This window comes from Melopsittacus undulatus, chromosome 9 (genome assembly GCF_012275295.1).
Source record: "Melopsittacus undulatus isolate bMelUnd1 chromosome 9, bMelUnd1.mat.Z, whole genome shotgun sequence".
Classification (NCBI taxonomy): Eukaryota; Metazoa; Chordata; class Aves; order Psittaciformes; family Psittaculidae; genus Melopsittacus; species Melopsittacus undulatus.
This window is the reverse complement of record NC_047535.1, coordinates 16,204,764-16,232,242: the sequence shown is the minus strand read 5'-3', so window position 1 is coordinate 16,232,242 and position 27,479 is coordinate 16,204,764. Positions and strand designations below refer to the sequence as shown.

At 42.3% G+C, this 27,479-nt stretch overlaps 1 protein-coding gene across 2 annotated transcripts in view; it reads right to left on the bottom strand.

The window, feature by feature from the left end:
* The window catches only part of RORA (RAR related orphan receptor A), a 71,383-nt gene that overhangs the window by 16,510 nt on the left and 27,394 nt on the right, over nucleotides 1-27,479 (bottom strand). Inside the window, exons 2-4 of one of the 2 annotated variants that reach the window (XM_031045931.2) lie at nucleotides 11,756-11,841; nucleotides 3,739-3,880; nucleotides 1,719-2,114 (exon numbers count right to left, since the gene is read on the bottom strand). In XM_031045931.2, coding sequence (XP_030901791.1) covers nucleotides 1,719-2,114; nucleotides 3,739-3,880; nucleotides 11,756-11,841 — 624 coding nt within the window. The remainder of the gene's footprint in view (nucleotides 1-1,718; nucleotides 2,115-3,738; nucleotides 3,881-11,755; nucleotides 11,842-27,479) is intronic. The other variant, XM_031045932.2, reaches the window with a different exon arrangement.

The following is a 27,479-nucleotide window of genomic DNA, read 5'->3' as shown; positions in this document are numbered from 1 at the left end:
ATCAGTAGTTTGATGTAAGAAACAACCTGAAAAGTCTTTAACATAGAGCTGAGCTAGAATCAGATTATATGTGCTACCTGAGCATCAGCAAGGCAGAGAATCAGGTGGTTTATACTCTGATTGCCATCACAGCTTTCACATATTTCAGAGCAAGTTTCTTTTCTTACCAGTGCGTACTTAAAACATTTGCTCTCACCAGCAGCACCTGACAGCTTTATCCCTGTGCCCTTGTGGGATACAGAGGTGAAATATTACCATGTTACCCACAAGCCTCAGTTCTGTGTTTCAGCACACACCTAATAAACACTTTCATTGAGCAGCCCCACCTTTCTAAATTGAAGCCTTAGTCTGGAAGACAAACATTCTCCAAATACTGTTCAGCAGTGTCAATGCTGGGCACCTAAATCACACTTTGTAGGGTCTAAATGTAAGCACTGCGTAAGCAACATGACACATTCATTTCCAGCCAGCATTCCAAACTCAGCACCTGGTCTGGGAAAGAAAAGCCCTTTCTTTTTTCTGTGGTTTAATGTAGATCTTTCACTGGCTCCCACAAGAACATTAACAGCCTTCTGACTGAGGCAAAGCTGGTAGCCTTTATCTTCATGTTTTCTTCCCATTTTTACTTATCTGTAACTGGAGTTATTTGAACTCAAGCCAGACACACTATTTTGTCTGTCACAACAAATCACACTGCAGACAACAGAAGGACATTAAGAGGAAAGGACATTAGAAGGTGAGGACATTAAAAGGTAATAAACCTTCTTGTCCCTTCCTCTCTGCAAAACTTCTCAAACGAACATAAACTAAAACAAGCAAAACTTTGTATCATCCATTTGGCTCTAATTTAAAAAAAAACCTTGCAAAAAGATACATTTAACACAGAACATCTCATTTTCAAACTATTTTTAGGTTTTTATAATGGAATAATTAGCAAAAAGACTGCTTAAGCAAGCAAAATCAGTTCTAAGCACCTGGCTGCTTAGCTAAGTAACAGAATCTTAAAGTCACTTCTCTGCTGGCCTGTTCCAGGTTGTTTATAGCCAGATTCACAGAGCATGTTCTGACTCAAGCCTCAGATGTTGACAAATCGTGGTTGTGGAATTCAGCCCTAGCGTATCACTCTGTGAAGAACTGACAGTAAATTGTACTCAGTAATGTGGTTGGTGTAAGTGGAATCACCAAAACTTGCTACTTTCTAAGATGTTCTTCAGCATCTGGGGCCAGATTCTTTTTGAACAGTGGCAGGAGAACTGCCTTCAGTTACCCTGGTGCTTTGGGTTCATGTTTCCCAGGTACAGGTGGAGAGAAGAAGAAAATCAGCTTCCTGACTTCTCATTAGAAAATAAGAGTATGAGGTAATGGAAGAGAGGATAAAATGTTCAAAACCAATCTGCAGCAAAAGGAACGCTCTGTTGGCTTAGCACTAACCATGGGCTCACTGATCAGCATTCAAAGGGTTCTGTTACAAGGACTGACACCAAAACCAGCACTTCTAGAGCTGACCAGCCACAAGCTCCCAGGATCTTTAGTCCAGTTCCATAAGGTGTTCACCATGTCCCTGGGGTGAGGGTACCGTGCCCATCACAGGAGGATGCCCACACATGCCCACAGCTCTACCAAAGCAGCATTCTCACTACTGCCTGGCTACATGTGTCACTTCAATCCAAAGGGTTACTATTAAGACAGTTACAACAGAAGCTTTTCTCTCTCATTACCTAATTCTGCCATGGACACAGTTGGAGAGGTCTCCCCATTTGTAAAAGAACAATACGGGAAGAAGCCCGATGCTGGTGTGTAGTCACATATTGGTTCTGGTTTGATTCCATTAATATCAAGACCCGACTGATCTGGAGAAGGCTGTATGTCTAAGTAGAAGCTGCTAACTGCAGAGTCTGCTTTGCTACCTTCAGGGGTATGCCCATCAATGTAATTACTGAGGTCATCATGTAGCTCTGTTAACCCATTGGTGGTGATATTGTATGTTGGTGTTAGTGGTTCTGCCTCTCCTGGTTGCTGCTGGTGATCTCGCTGCTGCTGCTGCATTCGATGCTTCTGCACCTCCGCATACAGGCTGTCCCTCTGCTTCTTTGACATTCGACCAAACTTGACAGCTGAAACACAGACACACATGTTACATTGCTACAAACCCACTACTGCACTTTCATTGTCTTGGGGCTTTTAATAGTACATGGAAGGATGCAGTAAAAAAGGCAAATCAGCTGAACAGGCAGACCTAAGAACAACTTCTGCAGTTACAGGTAATGTAGCTGCAGGATCTACTCATTAAAAGACCATCATAATGTGCTACTTAAACGGTCCATTAGAAGTCACTGGTTTAGAGTAACTCATTAACTTCCCACTTCTATACCAAAAGGATTTCTCTTACACACCCGCCAAAGTTGACAGATGCATCTCCTCAGCAGTCAAACCCTACCTAGAAAAGCAGAAGCAAGACAAAATATGCAGGCTTGAGATGTACTGTCCAACTCCTGTTAGCTGCATACTCCTACAACATGAGCCTAGAGTTAAGTCTAAACACATGGGGTTTCTCTCAGAGAGTACCAAAAGCAAACTTTATTGATACTAGGACTAAAGCATGTAGGAAGGACCACAGAACCTGCTTTCAGTGCAGCTTACTGTGACAAGCAAAAATGTTTACCCAGCGACTTACTGTTAAAACTACACATATATATGTGTATATGCATCTCTCCACAAAATTGTTACTATTTTGAGAAGCTCTCACAAAAAGTGTAAGCCAGAAGCAACTGGTTTACCACATCCAAGGAATTCCTAAGAACATAGTATGTGATTTCTAGGGCCTGTATCAGCTACAGCTGATATAGAAACCTCTTTTAGGAAGGTGAGAGCCACCTTGTGCTTTTCTACAGGGAAGCAAACCTGTCGGAGGGATCAGCTGTTACATGATCAACCACTTCAGGTTCTTACTTTCATGCCCAATAAAAAACTTCAGACAATGTAATTCAAGAAGTTACTCTCCTTAATCAGGCCTCTTGTGGTAGAGTAACACATATGTGTTGGTAGAACATGCAGTGTTGCTGTCACGAGCAGGGGAAAAGACTGAGTCAGATCTTCAAACTGGGTAGGAAATGGCAGCTTTGGTACATCTCTGGGGGAGGCATGCAAGCATCAGCCGCAAATCAAGTTCTATCTGAGTTCTATAAGCTTCCATTTTACAGAGGTGGGTTTTCCCCGTTACACCGGGTCTAATTTTGAGCTTATTATTCTCAGCAGCGGAACTCATTTTCTTCAGAACTTCTGAAAAAACATGATGCTTTTTCAATTTGTGTTTTTCCCTTTAATTCATTACACACACACTGAAACTTCTGTCTTGTGAAGCACTTCTGATCTGTGCTGATACAGCAACAAGAGCATTACCTGCTGCTATGGTGTGGTACTTAAGACTGAAGTGGACACAGAGAGAAAGTGTTAGCTTCAGACTAAAACCTGCATCTTCCAGAAGTGACCAGAGGCAAAGCTCTGAACTGAAAACTATACCAGATGAGCAGGAAAGAGAAACCCCAAAGTTTCATACGTGCCCCAATTCATAGCTATTTAATGCGAATATATAACAATAAATAAACCCCCCTCTGGACGATCTCAACTATCAGCCCTATGCACAATGAACCTTAAATCCTAGGCTCTTTTAGTAGAACACACTAAAATGCTAAATGCTGTTTGGTTTCTGCAGCTCAGGTGCATGTCAGCAGAGCTCACCATCCCGAGACATCCCCACAGCAAGGCATTTCTGTAGCCGACAGTGCTGGCAGCGGTTTCGACTGGTCCGGTCGATCAGACAGTTCTTCTGCCGGGGACAGGAGTAGGTGGCATTGCTCTGCTGACTCCTCCTGAAAAAGCCCTGTAACAATCACAAAACACAAGTCAAGAAGCTGCCAAGTGATGGAGCAAAGAAAAACTCGGGAATCCAGCACACCAACAGACAGGGAAGTTCAAGTGCACTACAATCTCCTGAGGAAAGTATGGAAGGTTTGGTTGTTTTTTGCTCTCTCTTCTAGAAGCAAACAAATCTCAGTAACCATCAGGAAACATTTCCTTAACAAGTGTTGTGACACACAGAGGAATTACACCTTTTTCACCAGTTTTACAGACCCCACATCACATGTGATACACTGATCCTTTCCAAATGAGATAAAACTAACCAGAGACCCTGATGTCCTGTCTTCCCTGGGTCTGCACAGATCTCCAAACAGGGACGATACAGGAGCCCTCTTCTTTGGAGATGTCAGTGGAAGGCCCCCGTGTTCAGCCTCCCCCAGGGATGTCTGTTTAGCACAGCATGTGATGCCGAGTGGGGCCTTCAACAAAGAACGAGGTTTAGAGATGTTTTTTTCTTAATTAGTTTGATGCTGGTGGGTTTGAGGTTTTGTTCAGCTCAGTACAGGGTGAGATCTGCCAGGAGAGAGGAAGCTGAAACACATCTTACATGTTATCTCTTCTCTAAGTCAAGTGCAATGGGCAGACCCCCCCCCCCCCCCCAGCAAAGTGAGCACTGCAAGGTTGGCAGTAGCCACAGCTTGGGTCTCTCCATCAGGACCGTGCCTGTTGGTAAGCAGGATGCCAGCTGTTTGCTTTGAAGTGCATGACATATTTAGCCACAAACTGCCCAAACAGCAGCTGGTGCATGCATAATACCTGCTTCACAAGGATGCTGTAGAAACGGAGTCATTCTAGCCCAGAGTTTTAGTTTTATGTTGTCACATAATGGATTCATTAACAGCGCTGCACAGAAAACACTTCCTCAGAAATGCTGGGCACCTTGTAATTACAGCTGGACTTTTCCCAGTTCTTCCTTCATGCAAAGGCCCCATCCTGAAGCCCCTCAGCACACATACGTTCTGTCCAAAGAACCAGTGAACTAAAACAACAGGAAGAGACTTCTCAGCAAACTTCCCTCAGGCAGAACTATGGCTGTGCACAGAGCTAAAGACCCCTGCTCCATTGTATGAGGAGGAACCAGTCTTCATCCATTATGCTCCTTTTAGTAAAGCTTTAATGGGGAAACATGGAATACATAAAAAATGAGGAAACTGAAGATGCCTGTTTTTTATCCTGTTTTCCTCTGCATCATTTCTCACCCATCTATTTTGGTCTCTTGTTTCTATAGGATTGAATTTTCAACTGTTCTTTAATGTCTGCCAATACTGAGACTGAAAGTATTGCACTTACTGAGCTCTGATGGAGTGAAAATATGAAACACCATGGAAATTTCTACCATTCCAGCATCATGACTGATCCCCCAGGAGGGACCAACCCTTAGGTAGCAGACAGCTGAATTTCCAGCTCTGGTAGCACCCTTAGTGGAGACTGTCACTCCAGTGCAAGCACACATGCAAGTGCAGTGGGATTCGTCAGCAGAACAGTGGTGGGTACCGACCTGACCCGTGATGTCCTGACCAAGGTTCTGCATCTCCACACCCTCAGCCCCCGATAATTTCAGTTCCCCAGACACTGAAGGACTTGCTCACATATGAACTGTATAAAACCTGCCACCACTGAGGTCCTGAAAGTCAACTTAATCAACATGTAAAATGAACCTGGCTCAATCACCTCAAAGATCTATACATTTTCCTTTAGCTGAGACATACACTGAGTCTGCATTTCCAGTTTGGCATATCTCCCTTCATTAAGAATGGTCTTGTCAAGCTGAGGATTATTTTTAGTAGTATAATGGGGGAAATACCAGACTTTTTGCTTTTCCATGTTTTCCCTAGAGACACAGCTGCTCAATACATTTTAGTGTACAATATATCTGCTAAGTTACAGCTTGAAGCTAAATTTTCAATAGAGCAGGATTGCCTGAAACTGGGGTCTTTAAAAGCACTTGCACTTTACAAGCAGGAGATGTAGTACAGTGCTTTTAAAACCAAACCCTACACTGTTATCCGGGCATGCTGAAAACATCAGCAGAAGCTAAAGCAAAAATCCCCCATTGCCTCAAACTCCAGAAACAAAACTGAGCTTGTCTAGAGCTCAGACATACCCATATCTGATTCGGGACTGAACTGCCAATTGAGTTAAACTGAGGGTGTTTTACTCTCAAAGTCCTATATTATTGTCATTTGCCTGTGAGTTTTCTAAGCTTGGGCTCTTCTATCATTGTAAGATGTGGGGAAGCCCCTATTACAAGAGCCTTCTGTAAATACATAGAGTTTCTTCCTCAGCTGGGTTTTCCCCCTTCATTAGGAGAAGGAGAGACGCCACATTCTGTTCTTCTATTCCCTGGCTTTTGCCAGAGGCACAGAGCTAGCTATAATTTTTCCACCAGGAAGGAGGAGGTGGATGCATGCCTGGTACACGTGTCTACATCCAAGCATTATGCAAACCAGCCCAGGCCACATGCTTTCCATGGCATGCATGTTGAAAACCATTACTTTACACGCAGGTGGTTGCCTAATGGGCCACGGGCAGAGCAGACCCCTCTGGATCCAGCACAGGAACAGAACTGCTGCTCTACTCCAGAAGCCTCCGTGGGACACGATTCTGAGTGATGGCTCTGGCAGCAAGTGCAGAGCCCTGCCTCCTCCTGACGGCAGCACAAAGATCCAGCTGATTCTGATGAGGCCTCATTGAGCTTTGCATGTCTCCCTTTTTATGTAGATGTATTAGGCTGGTGCCAGAAGAAGAGCAGAGCAGATTACAAGCCATAGCTTCATCTCTGAGTTTCAGCCTCCTATTTATACACAACACAATATACGGGTTTTCAGATGCTGCCAAGAAATCAAGTTTTGGAAAAAAGGGCACAAGAACTTTTCATCTGCAAGTCAGTTCGAATAACAACTTGTTAAAAAAGAACTTTGAAATGTAAATAGCAGCTTCTGCAGTCTTTGAGCAGTTGCAGTAACCTCAGTGCTCAATACTGGAGAGGTCTGTGTGCTCCGCAGCAGGGTAAAGCCCGCTGTGCTTCCCAAAGTCCCAGCCAGCAAAGCCCCGGCTCCCTCTCCACTGCAATACAGGCTGAAATGCTGATCTCATGTTTGGTCTTTTGACAAATTTTCCTTTAATGAATTGATTCCTACAGTTCATTACCATACCCACTTCCACTTCTGTATACACATATGTCTTAATTAGCTGCTCATTGGCTGGTTAATTACAAGAAAACAGCTGACAGCTGCCTCGCTGCATCCTAATGGCAGACGTTTTGGAATGACTGTATGCAAGCCTATGACAACAAAGGCTTTTTCATAATCCCATGATTTATGGCTAATACTTAAAGACTTCCACGTATCATTAAGTTTTGCAATATTCTGAGCAATTAATAATTAGTTGGGGGGGATCATTCTTTTACTGTTTTCTAAAGCAAACCATCAAGAAACACCAGAAAAATACATGGTCCTATGAAAGACAGATCAACTTTTTAACCCTTTTAAAACAATGAGCACATAGTTTAGTTGTAAAGGGAGGAGAATGTTATGAAAACACTATTTAAAAACTTTGGTAATGAAGTATTAGACAACAAAGTTATAGAGCCACTGAAAACAGAGACAAAATGTTCCATTTTACAGATGTATTAAAGACAGGAGTGAGGTTGTGTTCATTGGGTTACACAGGGCTCCTGATCACCCATGCTGTAACAGGGCTCATCTCTAATGTGTTTTGCTTGGAACTGGCTAGGAAAACAAAAATAGAAGAACTTCAAAGCCTGAATTCAGGTAGATGTTTGCAACACTACAGTAATGGCAGGTTGGCCAGCGAAGAAAGTGAACAATGGGAAAAAATGGCCAGAAGTAATCCAAGGTGGGAAGTGACAATACAGCAGGTACTCTTCTGAAGTAACAAACACAGGCATTCCTGGTAGTTAGAATGAACAAGACCATTTTTGGTCTTAAAAGAGACAAGAGGGAAAAGCTGGTACCTATAAACCTTTGCCCAGCAGTGCCCTGCAGGGATGGCTTTGAGACCAAGCATTGCAGGCAAAGAAAGAGGGGGGCACACTAAGGCACCTGTAGGTCAGCTGGACATGAACTGACAGCACTAGCAGCACAAGTAACTGCACCTGCACACTAAAAGCCATAGTTCATTAACAAAATGTTGTTTTCAAACTACATGCTTTGCTATGTCCTTTTAAAATGTTCAGGTGTTTTCTGACAATGCTGAACTGGATTCAGCTTTCAGCTATGAGAACAACGGCTGTGTACAAAGCAGTCTCCTTTCTTAGGACCACCCCTAGTAGAGAGCAAGATTGTTACTGGGTTCCCACAATTAATGGTTGAAGAAATGCTTCATACAGATACGAGTCTTTTTAGTAATGCTACTGCAACAGTACTATTTCCAAATTTAGAGAATAAACTTCTATTTCTGACTTGTGACACAGTCTTTGTGTCATTCTTCACCCGTACTTCGGGGTGATTAATCTGATCTTGCCTTTTCTCCCACTGTAAGTTGCATACAAGATACCAACAATGGTTGAAGAGAAAAAAAACACGCTCTTTTAAAATCTAGTCTATATAAATAAGCCACTGGAGCCCTCCCAGACAGAGTATAAAACAGTGCCTGGCTACAACCTGGTCTTCACTGGATCGAGGGAAGAGGAGGGGGTGTCCCATTTTATTAAAGGCAGATTGAAATGCAGCTCAATAGCTGGATGGGAGTATTCAATGATGTCTGTGCAAAGCACAGACAGTAACTTCATAAAACCAACCAGTAACATTGGAGTGGGTTAGGAAATGAAAACTTCTCACAAAACAGTAACTGGCTTCATTACAGATCTTCAATTCTAGCTATGTGAAACAATTTAACAATGAAAATGGGTCAGAAGACTTACAACCATATGAAATGCAGGAGTCACAAGCCTGTAGAAGAGCAGCAGGATCAGCAATTTGACAAGAACTTGTGATTTCATACACGATACAGATTAGGATTGCAAAGTAGGTGTCTGCAACTAAAACAACACTTTAGGTTTTAAATAAATAACCTTTCCTGTGGTCATTGGTATTTGTACAGTAACACCTAAGTTAATGTTACTAAGTAACATTAAAGTTCACAGCAAACCAGAGTGAAAATAGTTAGACCTGAAAACACCCCACTTTGTACTGCTGGTGCTGCCCGTACATCACTCTTGACAGGCCTGGTTTGAGAGGGCAGCAGCACATCTGTTCACTTTTGAGGGCTAATGCCTGGATCGTGTCATCTGACACACACAGATGGGTCTGTAGCACCGGTGCAAAAATCTCACTGACTTCTCTGGGATGGTCTGTTGGTGCAGAACATCAGCTCCAGGAACTGGAGCACTGGGAACTAGGTCTTCACAGCAAAGTGCTTTTTATAAAGGAAGATTTAGTGTAACATGAAGAGCAATGTAAGCATGCTCAAACCTGCAGAGATCATAGCCACAGAAAGCTGGGAAAAACCCCATACCAATACACACCTGGCTCCCTCGGCAGAAGACAAGCTATGCCAACTTTTTCACCAGCCAAAATATTTCTGTCGGGTGAGACTTTGTTGACATTACTGTGGAAAAGTGTAGTACAAACAAAATCCATCAGCTACAGTAGGGCATTCTAAATGCTGTCTCTGTCATGATAATTCAAACTCCTGCTGTGACTCGTGCCTACTAGCACTGTCCTAGCTGTCACCACTTGCAGGTCATCTGGGCTCTGGCATTAAAGAGTGAACTTCAGAGTAATTTCCCTCCTGAAAGGGAAATACTTTGGTTAACTAAGTAGATATTCACTGGCTTTCAAATCCTGCCTGAAAGTTTATGGCTAGAAAACATCACTCTGCTACTCCAAGAGAAGGAGAAAATGCCCAGCTTCATTCACAGGGCTGCTGTCTGTCTTACCCATGCACACTCTGCTTCCAAGGTTCAAGTGGCTCCATTGTGCTCAGCATTCCTTTCCACCTGCCTCTCCTCCCACCCCTGCCCACCAGCTATCTGTCCCTGGGGAATCCTCAGCATCAGGCCAAGGGCTGCACAGAGCTCCCAGAGAATTCAGCTTATAAAGAATGCCAAGGAAAATAACCTGTTTTGAAACATAAGGAGCTGCACATGCATTTCTTGCTGGCAGGCTCACACCTGATGTTCTGACTGCTGGACATACACAAAGGACTCTTCTCCTAATAACTCACATTTGCATTTTTTCCTAGGAAAGCACAGTCCCTGATGGAGGAGTACTCGATGGACATGTCTGTCTATTACCTTCAGTGCTACCTACTAATAGAACTGCATGGTGTGCTCCACTGCCTCCTCTTGCATTTTGGAGGGGCTTTTTTCACACATATGGGACTTAGAGAAGACAAGGCAAAGGAACTGCATGAAGATGAAGCAACAAACAGTTCAGCTGGCAACTTTCCTTTCCTTTGGCAGCCTGTTCCTGTTCTGCAACAAGCCATGTTGAGAAAGGCCGGTTCCTTGCCTAGGCGAGCGGTAGCACTGTGCTGACCTCAGTCTGTTGACAGGGAGGGTTCGTCATTGATCTCGAGGCTCAGGTATACCAGGATACACTGGCCCCAGCTTGCTTAAGGATTAAAGAGGCCTCAGATGTTGAACACAACTCAATAATCTTTGACAAGATGGTCATACAGCAGAATTATCACTGCCAATGTCTGCCACTTCACAGCTGAAATCTGATAGAAGCTGCTTGACCACATGAAGCTGTCAAAAGTAACCACTTCATTGTGAACCCATTTTTGTGCAATTCTGACATTTCCCACAGTAACAGCAGTTACAAAGAGCAGAAAGTGCTGCCCCATTATCATTCAAACACGCTTAGATTTTTAGTTTCTTCTCTTCCTTCTTACCAACACTTCCACTAGACTGAGACAATGTGTGAATGGAAATACAAAAATCTTCCTTGGAAAAACACAAAAGAAATCTCTATAATGCGAAAGCAAGGAAGCTGCTGTTTGAGGATGGGTAGTAGTACTGAGCAAACTAGGAGAGCAGACTGAAAACTGCCACAAATTCTTCACCCCTATAATGCAGATTTGCAGTAGGAAAAACTATCAGCATGGAATTGCAACGTGTGCACATGAGGAAAGCAGAAGCCAGAGCACAGCTGTGCACACTGTGGCACTCCAAGCTTGCACTGTAATTGTGCACCACTGACAGAAAGGAGTGATTAGCTTCAGCTCTGGCCTAGAGTTAGTGTTGTCCAAATGAATTCTTGCTTGTGAGAAACAAACTAAACAACACATAAATGCTTTTAATGTAGCCCTTGTTCACTGGAGTTACTGAAGGTACAAATGAGGAAAAAAAATTAAAGCCTAAACTTCACACAGCAATGGTTGCATGGCAAGGAACAGGCACCAAACAGTTCCGTGAAATATCCCCCATACCAACCAGAATGGATGTGCAACTGTAGCAGAGGACAAAAGAAAACTGAGAAGTCAGAGAGGTCTCAGGTATGGCGGCACAGGTTCTCGGCCATTCACTAAGCAGAAAATAGAGAGGGAGATTCAGAAGCCCCAAACTCTCAAATGAATCCACAAAACAGATTCTTTGTGGTGTGCTTGAAGCTTCCTGTACCTCTTCTGCTTACCCACAGAGACAGTTCACAGCACACATACTACAAGTGCAAGGTCTTTGAGGCTTGTCCCAGAATCTGGGGTGGGGTTTGCTCATGTCAACACAATGTCAAACCCAAACTGATTCCATGTTCTTTGAACTGGAATGCACCGACCCAACTGCAGTGCAGTGCTTGCTCTTTAAAAAAAGGAAAACAATTACTATCAAAGGCTAAATGCTGCTTTAAGACTTAATATTTTAGAAGCTTACCTTGCAGCCTTCACATGTAATGACACCATAATGGATTCCTGATGATTTGTCTCCACAGATCTTGCATGGAATAATTTCAATTTGAGCTGCAACAGAAGCACGCAACCAGTTAATTGCATTTTCTTTTAAACACCTTATAAAAGCATTCCCTGATCAGCATTTGTAGAGTGAAAACTAATAACCTGCTAAACATTATACTGCATTAACTATTTATTGCTGAACTGCAAGGGTCCCCTAGAGCTTTGAGCTAAATTATGGCTGCTCGTTATATAATGGCTTTTGGGTTATTAAAATGGGTCAATTGAGAAGGTGTTTAAGAACCCACAGGAAGGCTGGAATCAGCATTTCAAAGCCGAAAAGAACAGGAGAGTTCAGAGTTTGGCCGAAGAGCTGAGACAACATCAGAAAGGTTCTTCCAATCTTATTAATGTGAGGTTGTAAAAGGTAATTTTAGAGTTTGCTCTACCTGCCAGTGAGCACAACACCTTCACCAGAGGGGTGCCCATCATGCCATCCACTGCTCACCAGTGGCCAGGCCTAGAGAGAAGGGACAAGGCAAAGAGGACGTGCGCTTTACTTGAGAAATCCAGAAGTGACCTATCTGCCCTGGGAGTGAATTGCCAGTATGTGTTTATGTGTTAGCCACCACCAAACAGGTAAGGAAGGGAAGTACAGCAGTGTTCTGGCCAGCTTAGGAAACAAAGGGAGTTGGTGCAGGCTGGACACTGGCAAAGAGATACAGGATATGAACCCCCAGTCTTTAAATGGAACTTCAGACATATAAACCACACGTACTGAGTTCAGTTCAGTGTGTGGCGAACTCCAAATCACAGCACCCTCCCATCTGAATACATGGATTTAAGAAGGTGCTTAGGAGGCTCAGGAATTCCCCTTTAACTTTTGGATCATATAGCTGCATTCATTTCCCAGAAAGCTTTTCTGGATAGGACCAGGCTGAGGCAGCGCTTTGCAGTATCAAAGACCAGCAGTCCACATTGTACATGTGCTTGCACATGCTCACACAAACACAGACTGTACCCATCAGGTCAATAACTAAAAAGATCCAAGAAAATCCAGTCTTTGCCACAAGAGTATTAGGATCAGGCTATGTCAGATTTCCTGAACCAGCTTATTCTGAACTGGAGCACAAACACAACTCTTGCTGTGGCTCTAACAACCATGAGAAGTGCTGTTAATCTTCTGTGAGGAGCTGAAATCCATTCACAAGACACAAGATTGTTTCGGACAGCTTTTATTGCTCCAGTTTACGGTGGTGACAGCACACATAATGACATCTCATTCTGTCTTACAATGCATTAGCTTAACTTGGGCTGTACTCTGAACACTGCGTTCAAACAGTCATGTCCACTATTACAGGACAACATGTGCATCTGCTTCCATCATCAGGATCTTTGCAATCTTGACCTTTAATCCCCCACCCTCCCTCCGGCAACAAGAGGATGGGCTGAAATCAAAAGGTGTTTAGGACACTTAAAAAAAGGAAATACATCTTTCTTGCAGTCTTCCAAAAATTTTTAATTTCACTTTGCTTCCAGCTAACCCATTAAACACAATGGAGCAGGCAGCGAACTAATACAAGGAGAAAATAAAGTGTATGCTCTTTTATTAATGTGTTACATTAATCATTACTAGAGCATCAGGTGTTTATGACCAAAACATTGAGAAGAGCCCCGCTTCACATCAGCAAGCTGGACAACAGGCAAATTCACAACAACTCAAAATCTGTGCAATATTCAGTTTAGATCCAGAGAGCAATCCTTGGGCTAATTCTGGGATAGATCTACTGATTCCTGGTTGTGCCTTTTCAAAGTGAGATTATTTTTCTGCTCTGCTAACAGTGAACCTGCAGCTTTCTCCAGCTCCTTTGACAGAGTGGTCATGAATATCTCATAAGCTAAATGGCAGTGCTATATTTTACAGTCACTTTTATATACATAATTAGTGCCTTATTTTGACTAGGTATGATACAATTGGACCTTGTTTATCTACAATCTCTAGCACATGAGTTAAATCACCCACGAAGCCTGTCCATGCAATCCCTATTTCTTAAGCAACAGGACATTTGCAGAGTGTTTCTGAAGGAATGTAATATGCCTACAAAGTGATGGCCTAAAGCTAGGTTACTAATAGTCTTAAAGGTGCCATAATTAGTCCCAAATGCATTTTCCAGGATGCAACACTGCTGGAAGAGAATTTTCACAGATTCACAGGCTCCAGATGTGCAGCATTTGCCAACCACTGCATGTGTGAGGAGTGGCACCCAATCAGGTATTGCTTCAGCACTCCAGATTTCCCCCAGTTCAGAAGCGTACTTCTAAACTTCCAAGAGTACTTCAATCTGCAAGGTACTCACTTTCAATTAAGCATGTAGCATTTAAAACCTCAACTTAGCATCTCACTGGGATACAGGACAGTGGTATGAAACTGGGAAGCACAATTTGCTGGGGACTGCCACAACCAATTACAAATGAACACACGGGAAGGGATTGGATCGATTTCTGCTCCACGTGATGTGCTCTGCACATCACTTACTGCAGTGGAACCGCTGGCGTGAGCTTGTACACTTTCCACAGAGCATGAAAGGGTTTAGATACTTTAAACTTACTAAATGCAAACTGCCATTGCCAAGATGAGGCATTTTTCTTATGAGGGTGAAAATATTTTCCCCACTTTTAACTCTGACATGCAAATATGTACTTGCTAAAACCTTGTTCTTATGCAAACAAGCCAGGTGGGAAATATTTTTACATGTCAAGAATATGTTCCAACTTGGTTTCTCACATTCCCAGAGTTACTTACAGCTTCCTACTGCACTCACATTAATTGTACCTGTTCTGTGCTTACATATATTTATATGGCATATTTTCCAAGATTATATAAAATACTCTAATTCATGCTTTAGACTAGAATTAGCCTAAATTACAGTTTAGAATTTCTGTCTCCTGGGGTGGTGCTCAGGCTGATTCTGGTTCATGCATGAGCAAATTATTTCTTAAATATGAATTGCAGAAGAAAAATAAACTCTTGTGGCTGCTTAGAAACCACTACAGATACCCAGGTGACAGATGTAGTTTGTGTTCTCAGATTAAAGGCCTAAGAATCTTTCACACCCTGAAATAACAGTGCTCCAGAATATTACCAAGGATGTCCTGTGCCAAAGGCAGCAAGGAATAAGAATGAAAGACCAAACCACCAAGAGCAGCAAATGTGAACTCAAGCACAGACACGCACGAAAAGTATCAGATAAGTTGCTACAGAAATGGCTCCTGAGAGGGAGAAGGGACCAGAAAGGGCCAGACGTGGTAATCATAGAATAGTTTGGGTTGGTAGGGACCTACAAAAGTTCTTAAGAACTCATGTCAAGACTATCTCTATAGGAAAGGGCACCTGACATCCACTGAGGTCTCTCAGTATGCGTGACTTTTAACCGGTAGCTATTGCTACCACTGCAACATCAGGTAATCTTCCTGCTGTAACATCAGATGCTGTAACATCACTTGATCCTCATTTTACAGCAGCAAAATTGAGTGTGGACTCTTAGACTTGCTCAAAATCAGACAGAACAGGAACTTGAGCCCAAGTTTTATAGGGAAAAAAAGCCTGTGTTTTTTGCTCTGAACCCTTCTTCTTTATCCACTGTGTCTTCACCTGGCAATTGTCTGAAGTAGCTCTGGTGCTCTTAAATTATGTAACTGCCTCCACGTAATTGCTCATGAATGTGAACGTGCTGAACGCCAGCTTTTGTTTGCATCTAGAACAGAAGAACATGCAAGAATATACCTTATTCCCTCTTACTGCAAGCTGTACTTCTTTCCCCAAATCTGGAACACCTTCCCTGGGCTTGACTGCCTTTTGCAAGCTCTCTCCCCAGACAGACCCCTCTAGACAGCCTCTCCCTCTCTATTAATTTCTGCATCCCAAAATGCTGTGTGGTTCCTTGTGTGGTCTGAGCAGTAGAGGAAGTAATAAATCTAACTCTGTATTTGTAAGGAAATGCTCTGTACAAGCTCTTCATAACCTTTAGCTCCTTCCTAACTCTTCACAAAGATTCACAATGGGACAAGAGCCTGTAGAGCCATGTCGAGCATGGGGCACCTTTCTCTCCAGTTCTGCCGTTTAGGGAGAGTCACACTGAGCCTCGACCCAGGACAGAGTATGAACAGTCCATCCTGAAGAAAAACTATTTTCCAAAGACAGAAGTTTTCCTCTCCCCATTACTGTGTCTGAATGTTTTCATTCAAATGAATTTATTCTCTTGGGATAGAAAAAGGATTTTCCTCCTGCCTTCACACTGATGTCAAACTTGTGCATTCACATCCATCATGTTATCTTTTCCAACGTGCAATGGGTATGAAACCTGATTTGGTATCCTGGGAAGGGTTCTTTCATGGAAGCAAAAAGTGGTCCCCATCCCTGCCTTTTATGGGATATTCTCCAAGCTGACCTGAGCTATCTTGGAGGTTGGGTAATTAGCTGAAGTTGTCTTGTCTGCTCCTAGAGTGAAGAGAAAGAGAGAGAAGAAAGGGAGGGAGAAGAGAAAGGGAGGAGAAAAAAGGGAGAAGGAGCATGATTCACTGTCTGACCAACGAGATGAACCCTGGAGTGGAGAGGCCTCCTCTTCACTCCCCAGAGAAGGAATTTAATGATACCTTAATTGCAAGCCTAACTTTTAGAAGGTGAAAGTCAGGTGAACACTACTGCCTCTGACTATGTCCGAGTTCAAAAATCATCATTTTCTAGAAAGGTAAGGCTGTGTAGAAATGCTCTCTTCCCCTCCCATGGTACATAGGTTCCTAACTACCTGTGCATGCTGGAAACATTGAGGTAAGAGCATTTCTATGGAGTTCCCCATTACAGCTCACACCATCTCTCAAAGCAGCAATATCAAGAAACTCCAGGTATACATGTTCCTGTTTCACTCAGTAAAGATCAAATTAAGCACATACTGGTTAGTCTGCCAGACTGGTTTCTATTCCTTAAAACTTCTCTGGGCACTGAGCATCTGTTTCCAATCCACTGCCTTTCTGGGGAAAGCACCCTAACCAAAATTGCCAGCTGAATGGAGAGCTTTCCTTGAGGCTCAGTGTGGGGTACGTACACCGGCCAGGATCCTCTGGGTCCCACAGTACTGGCTCAAGAAGTTACCCATCTCTACTTGCCTTTCCCTGCTTCCCAGGGTACATACACTTCTGCAGTTAATTCAAAAGGACTCTGAAATAAACATGATACACATACAAATTGGGCTAACCTGCTTCTAAAGGGATACAGTTTGTGCCAGACATCGCTGCTAGTGCTGTTTGTAAGTATATTGATTAAATTAGGAGGCATACATATTCACTGACATATTCATACATATTCATTGACTCAAACAAGGGTACTGCATGTAATGTGGTATTTAAAGCAACATGATATCTGATCACAAACTGAATTAACAAGGACTGATTTTACTATATAATATTCTAATCTTCCTGCATTTTCAGCTTCATTACCTAAATAATTTGCTATGTCATGTACCCTAAGTAATTTGTGCTGGCTGCAAATTACCTCCAAACACCTGCAGCTTGCAAATGCTGCAATTCCACTAAACTGAAAACTAGTGGCGCACAGCTTCAGCCCATTCCATCAATGTAGCACCTTGAGTGACCATCTGTCCACTCATACGGATTAGAACACTTAAACCCTGTGTACTTCTAAGGATGACAGCTGGCTGGTAATGTCTGAAGGATTTCTGGAGAGCACAGGAAGTGTTTTGATAAGAGCTGATGGAATTTACTTGCTCCCTCCCTTGTGTGAAAGGTTTATTCTATAGACAGTCCCACTGGAGAACCCAATGATACTGCTGTGACAAGTACCTCCCAAGGAGAACTAGCCAAGCATGGTATCCTAGGAATTTGCATCTCACAATTGTATTTTCTGGGGTCCAGTAAGGTTGAAATTCCAGTGGAAGCCTTTGCAGCATGTTGGGTGTTCCTTGCATCCTCCTCTCCTTTACAGCTTCTCCTCCCATAGCCCCTCAGAGGAGCATTAGTTGGGTATTCTTCTGAGTATGTTTTTCCATGCTCATGAAACATGTGGGAATATATCTTTGGGACTGCTGATGCTCTTGACCTTGGCTCAATGGTTCTGGGAATAAGGAGGGTTGGGGTAATGGGCAGAAAACCAGACAAACACAAACAACCTCTCCAAGCCTTGTTTCCTTAGGAAATCACACTAGTAATAAAATAAAATAAATACTGAGGTTGTGCTGCTATAAACACTTTGAAGTCTGTGGGTGTGATGGGTGGAGTAGAAACGAACATGGCCACCAAAGTATTAATTAAAAGTGAAGTATGAGCAACACCTCAAACACACAAGACAGAAATGCTGCAATCCAAGACTAGATATTTGGGCCTGAGCACAACTGGATCCCTCTTATGAGGTCGCCTGATACTGTGCAGCAGTCCACAATGCTAAAAACAACTGGCTTCAAAGAGTATTAAAGGAAATGCAGGCTGAACAGTACAGAACAACCTGAGCACTTTCAGGGTCTGCCAGACTGATTTTAGAAATTACTCTGACTTCTTTTAACCTCTGTTACTGATCGGGACACATTGAGGGGAACAGTTCAGCAAGAGCTCGTGTTCTTATGCCAGGATCACCAATTTATGTTTGTCTTCCTTTAAACAAAGACATTTTTCTTCCACAAATCTTAAAGAACTAAAGCTTTGCTATTATACAAAGCGTTAAATTCAACAAAGACACTTTAATACCTCATGAAAGAAGGCTGTGTGGAAAACAGTTTGGATTCTATAACAGGCAAAACTATGTGAAGTTCTTGTAGTGAGGTCTCTCTATATTTTTAATGTAACATTCAAACAAAAAATTGCTGAAAAACCTTAATAGACCATCATAATATTCTTAATTTTTATTAACAAAAAAATAAACCAGAAATGCCAACATAAATGATCTCAGGCTTCTAAGAGCACAAACAAGCTAAAAACTGGTTTAGGGTTTTCAGAGGAACTCAGATTATGTTGGCTCCCTTTGTTATGCGTGCAACACTAAGCGATTTTTATTTCCCTTCAGTCTTATATTTCTTCCCTGTCTTGGCATTATACATCCAGACATACTGCCATTCTTTTTTTGACCCAGCAATGCAATTTGGCATCTCAACATTCATATCACCAACCAACTTCATACTTTTGAGCAAAGAAGACCAGCAGTCTAGTTAGCAGCTGAAACGAGATGATCTGATTTCCCCTGCTGAAGAAATGACAGGTAGAGACAGCTTTAGCATGGGACTCTGGTCACATTCTGAAACCATACCACAGACCAAACGATAACATCAAACCACTGACGGACAAGCCTAGGCTCAAACAAATCAAGACTGCTGCATCCAGATGTGTTTACTTGTCCAGGAGCACAGAAAAGTAGTTCTGTGGAGAATCACCCTCATTACTTCCCAGGGCATACAACTAACACGTTCCCAGGTTGTGAAGTCTAGGGAGCTGTGTCCAGCTTTGTTACTACATTCATGAACTTAAATCAAACTGTGAAGGGGGCTGAAAGATGCACGAAGAGATGTACACTGCAGCAAGACAGAGGATAATGATTCTCTTTAGAGGAGAAGACAAAACAAATTAAAAAACAAAGCACCAACTATAAATACAAATTCTCTTTTTATAGCAGAGAAGATTCACTCACTAGAAGCAACACAGGCACAGTAACAAGCCATAGTAACCAAACTTAGTGGCAAAGAACAAGAACAGGGAAACAAAGGGAAGTGTTGCTATGCAATGTCCTATACATTTCAAACCCAAAGCATTTGAAAACTAGCACAACTATTTCAATATGGCCAGAAGAGTCTTCCAAGTCCTATACAACACCATTTTCTCCCATAAAATTTTGACTTTTCACTTTCTTTCTTGGTGGCTCAGGTGCTTATGAATTAATATTTAATCAGTTCATTCCCCTCTTCTTCTCTGGCTGAGAACTAACAGTAGTTATACTGGATAGATGAACACATTTTGAAGTATGATGAATTTGAAGACTGGGCTAAATGTACCTCTTTATAAATAGAACAATCACCAAAACCAGTTTTTTCACAAGAAAACACCCTGACACTGCAACCATGTGGCTCTTCTTTATGAATTATAATACAGTTTTAATTAAAGTCCCAACTTGCATGTAAAGAAATAGATACTACAGTCCTCATTCTAGTGCTGATTTGTTGTGTGAATGAGGACACTAGTTGGTGTCTCATTTTATCTATCCACGTAATCAGGATAATCGGTCTTTATCTCTACTCCATCCACAGCTATCTTAGGTGACTGGGATTTAACTGCCAAATCTTGTTGGGTCTTGGTCTTATGATCCAAGAAACCAGTGAGCAGACTTCCTGGCAAACAACTCTCCAGCATTTTGAATTGCTTATAGTTGCTGGAGTTTTGTTAGTTCCCTGTTTTAACTTTAAAGCCAAAGCTTACAGGTTTAATTACACAGCTACAGAACGTTGAACTTGACAAAACCACACCAAATACGAGTTCTAGAAGCAACATAGGTGTGAGCTATCACCACAGGAACTGCCAACACTGACGACTTCTGCTCTCATCTGCTACTGCATTTATTCAGTAAGCAGTAAGCTAGCTCTGCTGTCAATCCACACTGTGTTTTTACAGGATTCTACAGTTCACTCAGGTTTTGACATCCCTAATTACTTCCTACAGATAACCACCAACCTTGGAAAAAGAAGTAAGCTGGTAGGTCAAAACGCATGTGTACCTCGAAGCAGGGTACACACTCAATCACACTGAGCTTTCCTATAGTCTTTGCAACTTATTTTTCTGTTACACTAGGAAAAGAAAATTTACACCAACCCTTCCTTCCTGGTGTCTGTATGTTGGTCTTTCATTTTGTAGTATTAACAGGGAGGAAAACAGAAAGTTCAATCTGCAGGAGGACATAATTCAGAGTATATTTATTTGCTGGAGCTAGCTGGACAACACTACTGGCATACTTGCCCCTCCCACCAGAAACAAACCTGTACTGCAGAGCTTAAATATATTTACCCTGCTGTCCAATTCCCCAGTTCTCCAGAAGACGCTAATAAAGACTGGATTTTAATGAAAAAAAAATCTTTTAATATTGTAGCATTTCATAGTGAATATCTAAATTACCTCTGACATTTGCTGCACAGATTAATGCACAGAGCCCCGTTTTAAACAAAACTCCCTACTCTCAAGTGCTGGACCTCACCTGAAGACTGGAATTTGTGAACTCCAGCACTGCCCTCCACCTTCTTTTCCCTCATTAAATGTCCTGGCTTAGGGGAACATCTCAACATTTTGGTTTCTTGCTTGCAGTAGGAAAACAAAGAACTTGACCAACCACTTGTCAATTTTAAGCACCACTTCAGCAAGTCAGCTACAAGTATCACTCCCAACAACCTTCACTTGGATTATTTTTCATATGCTGCAAACAGTCTTAAATGAGCAACACTTTGAAGGCAATCATTTTAGTCCCTATTGCAAAGCGTATAGTTACTGCATTATGGGAGTAACTTAGTTGCTAGCTAAATTACATTAAGGTTCATTAAGGAAAGATCTTTTACTAGCTTTTTAGAACAGCAGTAAAAGGGTAGGCTTAGAAGTCTTAGACTTCCTTTTATACAACATGAAACCTCTGTCATTTGATACTCTTAAGGAGCTACGTACATTTGTGCTACCCATTTGCAAAATTACATCTCGGTTCCATGGCCTTATTAGGCACAAATCAAATGACACGTACAGTTACCAGATGAAAAAACCCACACCTGGGAAAAGCTAATCACTTGTAAGAGTGTCACAGTTATTAGCAATTTCAACTAAATTCATTAGCAAGGTGACAAGCTTCTGAATAGTTAAAGGACATTAGGTCAGTGTGACTACAGCATCTGCTAAACATGGGTAACAATGCAATTTCACTGATGCTACTCATGCTTGTAGCTTTCAGATCAAGCATTAGTAATTCCTGATACTCCTTTAGAAGGCTGTCTGCGACTAGCAACCCATAAGCACATGTTCTCTGTCACAATGCACACACTTTCCTTTATACTTCAATATTCAGCCAAGTCAAGTTCCACTTTAGCAGCTCCCCAGAGATGGCAATAGGCAGTTCAGAAGAAAGAACATGGAATGAACTCAGAAGACGGGAAATTCTGTAAGGCAAAAGTGTTCTCTTAAACAAGGCGAGTGTCACAATTCAGCTTGGTCCATTCAGCTTGGGCAGCCAGGCTGCACAGATTTTTGAAGCATTTGGCCTCTACAGAAATTGCAGAATGTACTGAGAAATGGGACTTTGTACAGTTAAGCTAAAGCGAGGCACACACGGCTGGTGCAGGAACACTTCCTTCCCAGAGAGCTGCACTTGGATGAAAACACACTCAAACTCAGAATTTACTTCCAGAGAAAGAATGGCAGGGAAAAAAAAATTCACCCAGTGGAGAAGCTGCACTGCTCTGCAGTGACCACATCTGCCTTTTTAAGATATTTCCTTTTTCTTTTTGGCTATACATGAATTTGATGTCATTAAAAAGGCTTCCTTTGATGCTGTATGCCAAGTGGAATCATTAGTTTCTCACAAAGGTGTGCTCTAAATGTCTACTTTAAATTTTCATTTTCAGATGATTCATCTATGAGATGAACAATAACAACCAAACCAACTCCAGAACTCTGAACAGTAAAGAGCCTTTCAGCTGCACTCGCTCATTTATTACCTCTCTCCATCACCTCCTTTCTGGATTCACATGGCGGCCAATACTGGGCATTAATTCTTCAACTCCTTCAGTGATATACAGCTATCAGAAGCAAAGCACAGTCACATTCCCTCACACCTCACAGAGAGGTTCTTCTCAAGTTATCCTGCACCTTTCTAGCTTCATGGGGTCACATTTTTACCCAAGGATGCTTTCCACTGCCACTGCTTCTAGTGTATGCATGTTATTTTGTCACAGCTGCTGTTCATAAATCCTCTTCTGAGGATTAATGAAACTGAGCGATACTCCAGAAGAAGCTGCACTCTCAACCACGGTATCTTCAGCTACTCTCCTAGGCTCAAAGAGGGGAGCACAAAATAATCATACCTACATTTCCTCCATTTGAGAGAAAACATCACTGAAGTCCCGAAACAAGCAATGATTTACAGCTGATATGTTTCCTCATAGATTTTAATCTTAGTGGTACTTCATTGACTTGCATGAAGTCACATGATCATCCTTCACCTCTGGAAGCAGGCTGGGACCACCAAGTTGGCAAGGGACTGTGGAGAGGCTGCAGAGAGCAGCCAGCTCTGCCTGTATGCACTCTGGCACTGCAGCATCTTCCTCCTCCTCCCTCAGGTCTTCTCTTGTAGAGGGGCACAGGAGGAAAATAATACAACCTGCCCCCCAAAACTGCACCAGAACGTGCAACATGCTATTAGAGGAGACGGAGGCTCTGGCTTACACCACTATCAGTCTATCAGTCTCAAAACCACTTCTAAGAGAGACAAAGGTTTTTTTTTTCCCCCAACATGTTCTTCAAATCATGTATTACAGTGTTTTCCCCTACCAGTGACGCTCATGCTATCTCCCTGGACCCAGCCCTGCTTCCCTGCTTCTTTATACCCCTATAATGTCTGTCTGAAAACCATCTTCATTTCCTGACAAGAATCATGAAAGAAAAAAAATGGAGTTGCCCACAAAAATGTTTTAGAAAATTACAAGCTTGTGATAAGAAAAGGTCTAGCAAAAGCTCTTCCCTTTGCCACAATCAGATTAAGTGCTGCGACCTCCATTAAAACCCTTTCTTTTGCCTACTCATTTCACAGCATTTAATTTCCTGCTTCTCAGCGATTAAACCAACTGAAAGGTAGTAGATAAAGTGAGTTTGCTTGCTGTTTCAAACAGATACTTTAATGCTTTATGCTTAAAAAGCTTTCTGAGCATCTTCAGATGCTGATTAACAAACACTGCACATAAAACCCTGTCTGAGGTCAGACTCTAGCAGCAGATATGTGACTGAAACTTAGTACAACAGCTCTATCACAACACTGTAAGCACAGGATACCTCCATTGCATACATTAAGGAAGCTTAAAGTTAAGCTTCACATATTTAAACACTAACAAAGTCTACTTAATGGTAGTCTTCAAAATGACAGTGGCCTCCTAATCTGCTGGAGATAAAGGAGTGCCAAGATTAATGATTACATAAGTGCATCGCAGAGCCCAGAAACAATAATCAGCTCTTCTGTTGTTATTTGTGTACAAAGGCTATTAGAGTCATCTGACATTCGAAAATCCAATTTGAAGTTGCTAAACCCCTTTCACATACTTATTTGAGGTTGGAAAACTGAGAGGTTCGACAAGGGAAAGGAAGGGTTTGATTTCCTAATTCTTTTCCCCTTACTGATTTTGCTCTAAGCTAAATCTCTCCTTAAGAAATGCAAAAAAAATAAGCTTTTAAACAATGCCTGGAATAACCCATATTACTGCTGAAGGAGTAATTCCAATAAAACCCTGACATGCTTAGATAGCAAAACCTGAAATAACAACTACAAGCAAATCAAGGAACTACTCTGTCGGGGAAGACCGCACTGGGTTCAAGGTGTCACGGATCTTAGCCACACAGCTCTGACAAGACTGGCCATCTCCAGCAGATCATCAGGGTGAGAACCCAGAGGTGTTGGGCACCCAACACCCCTGTCAGTCCAGTAATGGACCCTGGGGGAATTCACTCTCTGCATTCATAGAGGCACAGTGGGGTTTGCAAGAGACTAGACAGCTCTTTGCAGAGTAAGGCAACTGACAGGTCTGACTGCAGCCTCTCTAAATACCATACAGTCAATTATTTCTCCACAACAGTCCTTGAAAACTGAAAGCAACCCCCCTCCATTTCTATCAGACATCTGAAAAGCAAGGATATTAACAAAAGGAACAAACTGATCTTTCCCTCGTTCCTGCATTACTCCTTTGCCTCCACACATGAACAGCAAATGGGACAGGAAAAGACGTGGCTCTGTCCCTGCTCTCTCCAGCTCATCAAGGAGTCCCGTTCCACCCTCCGTGGTGACTGCACAGCAGCAGTAGCAGCAGATTCAAGGCAAGCTTCCTCTTTCCCTGTCGTGACAGCCTGCAGCCTCAGATTCTTGCACAAGCACAACAGACCCATTATGGACTATGTGCACAAGCTTTTCCTTTACGGTTGCAAAATGATTTTCTAGTGTTCCCTAAGGTAAAGTCAATTAAGTGATAACTGCATCTGTGCAGAGAGTGTTCAAAATGCTAATACCCCCACCCAGATAAGTCTTCAACTCTGCCCGCTTATTTATCTCCAGCTCTTATAAATTATTGCCATGCATGCTCCAGTGCCTTCACCCATTATCTTTGCAATCCTGCTTCTTCCTAACAAAGAAGCAGCTGTACCACTCTGACCACACCAGGGAGTGAAACCATGCAAGAAGTACCGGCTGATCTTCGGCAGTGTACCCAGTGGCACATATTGCTGATCTCAAAGCTTCTTCAGGTTTTCATCTAACCTAGAGATGCAAGAAAACCTGCTGTGCCATCAGAGGCTCACATACCCCAGAAGTAACAGCAGTGTGCACCATTAACTAGATAACACAGTTTGCTACCTGTAAAAGAAAAGCCATCACGTTTGGGGTTGTGCCATTTGGCCATCAGACTCTAGAATGTTAATGCTGGCCACCTTTGCACTGGAGATAACAGTCTTAGAGCCAGCTCCTGGCTCTAAGATGGCTTCTTACTTCCATGTGAGTCATCCCATTTCTCTGTATGTATCCCATACTCATGTATGTCTCTGGCCACACATGTTCAAGGTGTTCCCATGTTTCTAAGTGAAAAACAAACAAAAAGCCCCAACAAAGAGCACCCTGAAGCTGAAAAATGCAGCACTGAACAGAAAAGGAACTTCATGTGCTGACTTACCACCACCACATATATGAATGCCTTAATACTTCATTAGTTTTGTTTAAAAAATAAAATTACAAAAATCACAAAAGGGTCGCCCCAGAAAAACCCAAATAGAGAATATTGATCTTTTTCTAACAGGTTTGACAGTACAGTAAGGAGAAGACAATCCTATACCCCATAGACCTGCGCAGAATACAAGCTTTGGGTAAAGTACAAGTATGAACAGGATATTACAGAATTAAATGATTGAGTCAACTATTGCTAAATGCATTTGACAGATTTAAAGGGAAAACCCAACTTGCTTCGTATGGTTAACAGTAGGTTCTAAAGGCCAGATCACCCCAAAAGGTAGAAGCTGTCAAGACATGAATGCACTGGATTTGTGTTTCCTCAAATAAAAGAGGGTTGATAAAAGGCAGATGAAAATAACAGAAACAGCACCTGTATTATTGTCATCATTTTATCCAGACAATCCAAACCACTTAATTACGAGCTAAGCTTCATCGCTTTGGCAGGACAAGAAAACAACCTCGTAACCGGAGCTGAATGAAGCCATACTGTAACTCCCTGAGAATGACGAACGTAATCTCCCAACCCTTTCAAGTCTGTCTGCACCAATCCCTCTTGCTGATGTTTCTTTCTACTCTGGTGTTCTGTGTGCATCAGAAAACAGGCAAGGAGGAACACCAGGCAGCTGCAGATCTGGAGGTTTAACACTGTAGAATTCAGAAAGGCTCACACACAGTTAAGTACACTGTCCTTGATGAAGGCCCAAAAGCTGTAACCAGAACTCCCCCACATTCCTGCTCTGGGAAGAATGCTTGCAGCACAACTCTGATTATCCAAAGTTCCCAGGGGACAAACAGAAGCAGGGGTAAGTGGGGGAGCAGCCAGAGGTCTGCTGAGAATAACAGGAGTGAAAGGAGAGGCAACAAACTCCACAAAGAGGAACTGTTGGCTCAGCTCAGCCCTAAACTTTCACTATTCCTGAATGGAGCATTCATTAAGCAAAATAAGCTTCACTAAGCAAGCATTCCAAACGAGTGTAAAAACCATCTGACAACGTGAAGAATTATTGTTTGCTTTGGTACTTGACTCTCCCGAGACAGACGGTTGTTGCTCTTACTGAGGCCATGCATTAACTAGTGGCACAGCGCTAACAACATTCCTGGTAGCCTCTCAATGGTTAACAGGCAGCCAGATCCTTTCCTGAAGTAGCATTTGGAAAACATAGCTAGGAAAAGTTTCACACTGAATAAAACCCAATACAGATAGATCTACCAAAAGCCTTGACACCAGGGCAGGACACCCATGTAAAAGAAATGTCTGGGGAGTTGAGGGTGCTTTACACAGAAAGTACAAAATTTTATATATATTATAGCAGCAGAAGTTAATGCCAATTAAGTCAGAGTCACTTTGGATTTAGCACAGAACCTGGCCCAGGGCACTGGCACACAGAACAGAAATAAATACTAATCATGCTTGCTCACACTGAGAGGATTAGATAACTACAGACATAGGAAATTAAAACCACAACAAGATGACCCCATGCTCATGATTTCCCTGTTGTACCAGATCAGTCAATATGAATAATCGACACTATAAATTGAAATCCTCAGATAAAAATAATGGTTTTACCGCTTTATTTCTCTTCACTTGCACATAAATGGAGTTGACTATCTCTGACCATGCCACGGTTTTATATTCTAAACACACTATCTCCTTTAACAATGCCTGGAATAGAAACAAGCTGCTGAGCCAGATCCTCAAGGGGTGAAT